The sequence below is a fragment of the Austrofundulus limnaeus genome, unplaced genomic scaffold, assembly GCF_001266775.1.
Source record: "Austrofundulus limnaeus strain Quisiro unplaced genomic scaffold, Austrofundulus_limnaeus-1.0 Scaffold178, whole genome shotgun sequence".
Classification (NCBI taxonomy): domain Eukaryota; kingdom Metazoa; phylum Chordata; class Actinopteri; order Cyprinodontiformes; family Rivulidae; genus Austrofundulus; species Austrofundulus limnaeus.
In genome coordinates this window covers 851,257-857,182 of record NW_013952580.1, presented here as the reverse complement: position 1 = coordinate 857,182, position 5,926 = coordinate 851,257, and the positions used below count along the sequence as shown (strand labels likewise).

Genomic DNA, 5,926 nt, shown 5'->3' with positions numbered 1-5,926 from the left:
GCTTGAAGCTGAGCTGTGAAAACTGAACAGATTAGCAGCAATGAGAGAAAAATTCCTGCCATCTTCAATCTGAGTCTTTGCAGAACAATTTGTGGTTTCTGTGTTAAAGCAAGCCTTCTTCATTCATTTTGTACTATGGCCAGTTAATTATTAACAAAATGTGTTTTTTGTACCTCAGAAACACAAGAAGGAACAATCTCTCTGAACTTCATAAAGACACTGAAAGACTAAAACAGCCAAACATCCCGGATTTGTATAATTTTCTTGCGTCAGTTTTATAGCAATAGTTTTAATAAATCTATCTCGGTACAAGTCTTTAATACTTTATCCAGTGCACAAAATAAATCTAAAAACAGTCTCTCGCMTTGTTTTCTTTGGCTAAGATAAACAAAGTAAACAAAGATGATCAAATCAAAGTTTCAAAGAGCATTTGWTAAAGCCTGGAAAAGGTTCAAATCAGCAATTGTGTTATTTTCTATTTTTTTCCAATGTTTATTGTTGAAAATGTATTTATTTTTAAAAAGCATACAAAGATATGAAATGTTTCCTTTGCAGGGTTTCTTGGCTCTCCCTTTGAGATAGGGTGAGAAGCTCAGTCATCCAGGAGGGACTCAGAGTAGAGCCGCTGCTCCTCCACGTCGAGAAAAGCCAGTTGAAGTGGCTCGGGCATCTGATTAGGATGCAGGATGCCTCCCTGGTTAGGTCCCACTGGGAGGAGGCCCAGAGGAAGACCCAGGACASGCTGGAGGGACYATGTTTCTTGGCTGGCCTGAGAATGCCTTGGGATTCCCCCGGGGGAGCTGGCCCAAGTGGCTGGAGAGAGGGAAGTCTGGGTCTCTCTGCTTAGGCTGCTGCCCCCACAACCCTACCACGGAAAAGCAGAAGAAAACAGATGTAAAAAAAAAACAAAGTAGGGTCTGCTAGGAATGTCTGGCAGAGTCTCCCGTCAGACAGACMTCTGGGAAAACTTTGAACACATTCCAGGGGAGGTGGGGGACATTTAGTCTGAGTGGGCCATGTTCTGTGCCTCCATTGTCGAGGCGGCTTACCTGAGCTGTGGCTGTAAAGTTGTCAGTKCCTGTCATGGCGGCAACCCTCGAACACGCTTGGAGTCCTATCGTGTCTTTTGCTATCAGCTAAATTTCTTTTGGCTGTTTGGGGCAAAGACTTGTTCAGCTTAGATTAACRATCTGCTCACATTCTTTTGAGGACTCAAAATCGATCTTTTCTAGTTTTAACATAGTTGAAAAAGCAATAAAAAGGCAAAAACTTTGACAACTTGTCAAAATGGCTGTAAATAGGTCAATGGGATTTAAAGATTTGGAATTAAATAAGTCACAAAATGTAAAAAGCACACAGGTTTTATTGCATATCAATTTCATGTATAAATTCTTCATAGCATTGGAAAGATTACATTTGGTATACATTGCTATTCTACAGAATTAACATCAGAGTCGTATCTTTTCAATGAAATTTCTCTAAAGTACATCTGCAATAATCACAAGCATCAAAAGAACAGCAATTTCAGAATTGTTCAATATTATTCTACAATCTTTTATTGTTTTTCATTATGTCTTCTCCCGCAAGTCTTTTCTATGTCTTTCAGAGCCTGCCCGCACCTCTGTGAGGCAGTCAGAACTTGAAGTCAAACCTACTAACCTAAACACATGTACAATAAGTGCATCTACAGATTTATTTCTTTATTTAGTTTTTTGTTTTGCTTTTTTTTCTCAGATTTTTTTAAAATTTGATACACATTTCACAAATGGACATCATTATGACTGCTAAACACGTCATGCACAATAACTTTTTTGTTTGTTTTCAATAAACATAACAGATATACAACTCAGATTGAAACAAAACAAGCACCATCCATTGAAACCCATATTATTCAACATTTTTTTTCTTCAGACAAATGCACCAATGTTTTTCATTCTTTTAAAATACTATACAGTTTAAAAAGAAATCATGTGTATTTTTTTTACTTTCTTTTGTAACAGTGGGGCAAATAGCAACCATGTTTTGTTTTGCTGAAAAATATTTCAGTGACCAGAATATCTTCTGAAGTAACCAAAGTGGAGCACTTCAACGCCTTCAGTTTAATTGCTTTACACAGCGCGTACTTGTTACAGTAGTCCATGACATGAATAACTACATATAGTCAACCTAAAAAATCGTAGTCATCCAAGTTTTTACATTTTTAAACCACAAATTGAAAAACAATGTGTTAATCATGAATGGATTCTCATTCAGTAGAATTATATAAAAACAAGTCCTCAGAAAAATGAGATGACGCAGCAGTCCCAGCATCACATACCACCTGCTGTCATTAAGAAAAGATTACAGTGCTTTCTGTTCATTTTTTTTTTTATCAACGGAGCCTGATTGCGCTCAACCATTCAAAGTGAAATCAACTTGAAAATGCATCTGTGTTTTAAGTTTCACCATGAGAACAAAGCCGGATCAGTTTATGGCTTGGACCCATTTGGTTTAAGTGCTAGTTTGAAGGTACAGCATTAGGCCCGATTCTTGACAGTTTGCTGGGAGGGAAAGAGATCAGCAGTGCTCCGCACTGCCTCCCACACATCTCGACAGTAAATTAACCTAACCATCCACGGCACAAGCTGCARATTAAATGGAATGGGTTCTTAAAAATAATCCTAAGGGAAGAATGAGGAATTTAACTTCCATCTAGAATCAACTACAGTTGGTTTTCATCTTTTCATCTATTAGCAGAATTTAGATGTCCACTTTATTCTTTCAACGTGAGTCCTCTCTTTTCGTATAACCAATAAATCGACCATGCAGTTGTGATTGTGTGCTTTAGGCGTTTTAAATGGACAAATTATTACAATTAATACCAAACATTAAAAAGCTGTGAATGTGGTTTAAACTGATTCAGTGAGAACATAATGCCCTTTTATTGACATTCATAGTGATACTTGTTTAGGTCTGCCTAGAAAAACTGAGAGAGTGGAAATAAAAGAAACTAAACTCTGAAAGATGCATCATCACCAAACAAGGTTTTAAAACTAACTAYGCACGTGTTTAACTATAAATAAAAAACATTTTTCATGGGGTTTTTCCATTTTGGCACACTAGCCTACCAAAACCAGAGATTCAAAATCTCGCCCTGCATTTTGATAGGTGGATTTGTTTTTTCCTTCCAGAAAAGAGGGATGAAAATACTTTTCTTCATTTTCACTCCTTGAATCAAAACAGCAAAAACAATAAATACATACACACACTTCTCAAATCAAAAATATAAGTGTAACAAGAAGAGAGAGAGAGAAAAAAATGTGACAGCAAATGTGAGCTCCTTGAAAATGAAATGATTGTCAAAGAAAAAAACAACATTTTCTATGGGTTATTTGGCACATACCACTTTTGTTATGAACATCTATTTTTTGATATATAATATGACATTATCATACAATTTGGTCCTTCTCTAAAATAATTAAATTAATGTCTTTGCCCTGTGACGTCTACAAATAAACAATACTGCTGTATCTAATAGAAAAGTAAATACAATTAAATGATGATGCAGTACACAGAAAAAAAAATCTGGCTTTTTGTTAAGCATAATTTAAATTCATTTTCAATATAAACAAAATTTGCAACCAATTACAAGCGCTAGTGGCCCAGAAAGTTTATTAAAAACACAGTGGACATTGTTCTTCATGTAATCACTGACAATTCAAAAGTCTGCTGGATCTGAATATTTATATTTCGTGTGGTGCTGTTGTTGATTCTGAAAGAAAAGAAAACGTGGATAGGACCGCGCACACGCCCACTGTGTTCCTGCTCAAACAGTGCCACCTGGTGGACATGCAGTGCCAATGCTACAATGCTCAAATCAGGCATTGTACACAGACTTTAGAGACATTATCAGTCATTGTCTTTAGGAAAGCCTCCGACAGGGGGGGTCTGTGATGCTGCAGTGAGCCTTGTGCACTTGAAGGAGCATCAGAGTAATGCAGAGTCTCAATGCTTCRAAAGAAAAGCATTCATCAGGTCCTTCACATCAACAGGAGCTTAGCAGTGCTTTCTCTTAGACAGTCTTGCGGGACCCCTCACAAAGGGACACTCCTATCTCACTCACACAAACACACAACACGCACTCATTCGCTCTATCTTGAATGTAAGTGACAATGAATTCTTCTCTGGCCTTCATGTCTTCCCACTTGTGTCTTAGCCTCTTGTTTCCATCGGTTTAGGAGACTCAAGTTCCTCCAACTGTTCCTCCCACCATTTCTCTTTGCTTAGATATGGTTGAGTGGGTGGAAGCTGCCCGTCTCAGACGGTCCACCTCCCATGCTCAGCCAAGCGTCCAGAGAGTTCTGGGAGGGAGCGTGCAAAGGGTTGTTCTCTGAGAGCGACAGCATCATTGCATAAGCCTGTGAAAGAAAACAGGTGGCTTTTAATAAAGGATAATKTCGGATTCATCGTATATAAATATAAATATTTCTCTTAAGCCAATGGCTTGTGGAGAAATCAAAATATGTTTTTTTGTTGGTTTCATCTATACAACTCTTTGCATTGCTAGACCATTTGACCCCTTTGCAGTATCACTGCACCGTTCCATAAAAACTTCATAACACAATTTTTTATTCCTCGTATATTGTTATAATATGTTGTAGGCTTTCATATAGGTACAAAACACAGCATTAAATAAAATCAGTCCAGTAATATAGAGTTTTTTTTTTTAACCTGCTGGTCAATGCAGTTTAAATACAGAATGTCACAGAAAAGAAAATGTTTATTATGTTAAAATGTTWGTAAGTTACAAGAGAGGAAAATGCTTATTTAGTGAAATATGTGCTCTATTGCTACTGTAAGAGTTCCTGAAAATGTGTAAGAATCTATATTATCCTTATTCAGGTATTCAAAGAAAATAAACCATTTTTTGCATCTTTCTATTTGTTTGAAAATCTACATCCCGAACCCATCACATACCTGGGTTTTAGCCTGCCTGTATAATGTCTCTTTCAATGCCTCAGACTCTAGTGACGTGTTAAAAATGTCTTTAACATCAAAGGGCTGCTCGTCAATGGCTGCTTTACGTAAACCCTCCAGGCTCTTAGGAAAGCTGGGCAGACCCTCCAGGTCCAGGAGAGAACCCTCCTCCTCTATACACCTGCACACCGAGTCATGGATGGATGGATGGATGGATAGATGGATGGATGGATGGATGGATGGATGGATGTATAGATAGGAGGGAGGGATGAGGCAGTATAGAAGGATGTGTAAATAAATAAAAAATATTTGAATTGTACGGATGAAATGTTAATGAGTTTAAGAAGGAGAAAATGTTGAAGGATGTAAAAATGAGGTGGTGTAAGGTGAAAAGAAAAGGAAAAAGTAGAATTAATAAAAAAAGTTACAGGAAGAAAAAACAGACTTAAAAAGACGCTAGAAGTCTGAAAAGAAAGTGAAAAAGCTGACTGAACAGGAGCTAAATATATAAAAAAACATTTTTGAATAGCTGAATATCTGTCAGTTCCCCAATGTATTTGGGATGGTTTAATATTGGATTGAATTACAATAAAAATAATTAATGATAATAACTTCTGTTTAAAATTGTAAGACAAGATGCAATATTTTATGTTTGCTGAGTTTGCTAGGAGTAAAGTTTGACACCGTAACCCAGRGCTGGCCCTAGCCAATTTGGGACCCTAGGTAAGATTTCAGGTGGCACTCCTCATGCAATTTTCTAAATCTCACTGCCAGTTTACATACATTCACATACAAAATTTATTAGTTTGGTCTTTGATATTATGTTTTATCTTTAGAAACCAGGTTGTCCAAATAAAATAGTTAATATAACTCATTTTAAAAATAACACCAGAAGTCTACCTCATACCTGCCAACATGTACAGACAGCACCTGTTCATGTTAACAAGCAGCTGTGGAGTGAAGCAGTTCT

At 37.0% G+C, this 5,926-nt stretch overlaps 1 protein-coding gene across 3 annotated transcripts in view; it reads right to left on the bottom strand.

The window, feature by feature from the left end:
* Positions 1 to 1,345: 1,345 nt before the first annotated feature.
* Positions 1,346 to 5,926, bottom strand: part of prdm16 (PR domain containing 16) — a gene marked incomplete in the record, with an annotated part of 20,561 nt that continues 15,980 nt past the window's right edge. For all 3 annotated transcript variants that reach the window (XM_014017891.1, XM_014017892.1, XM_014017893.1), the window contains 2 exon segments: positions 1,346 to 4,397; positions 4,957 to 5,137. In XM_014017891.1, the coding sequence (XP_013873345.1) occupies positions 4,263 to 4,397; positions 4,957 to 5,137 (316 nt within the window).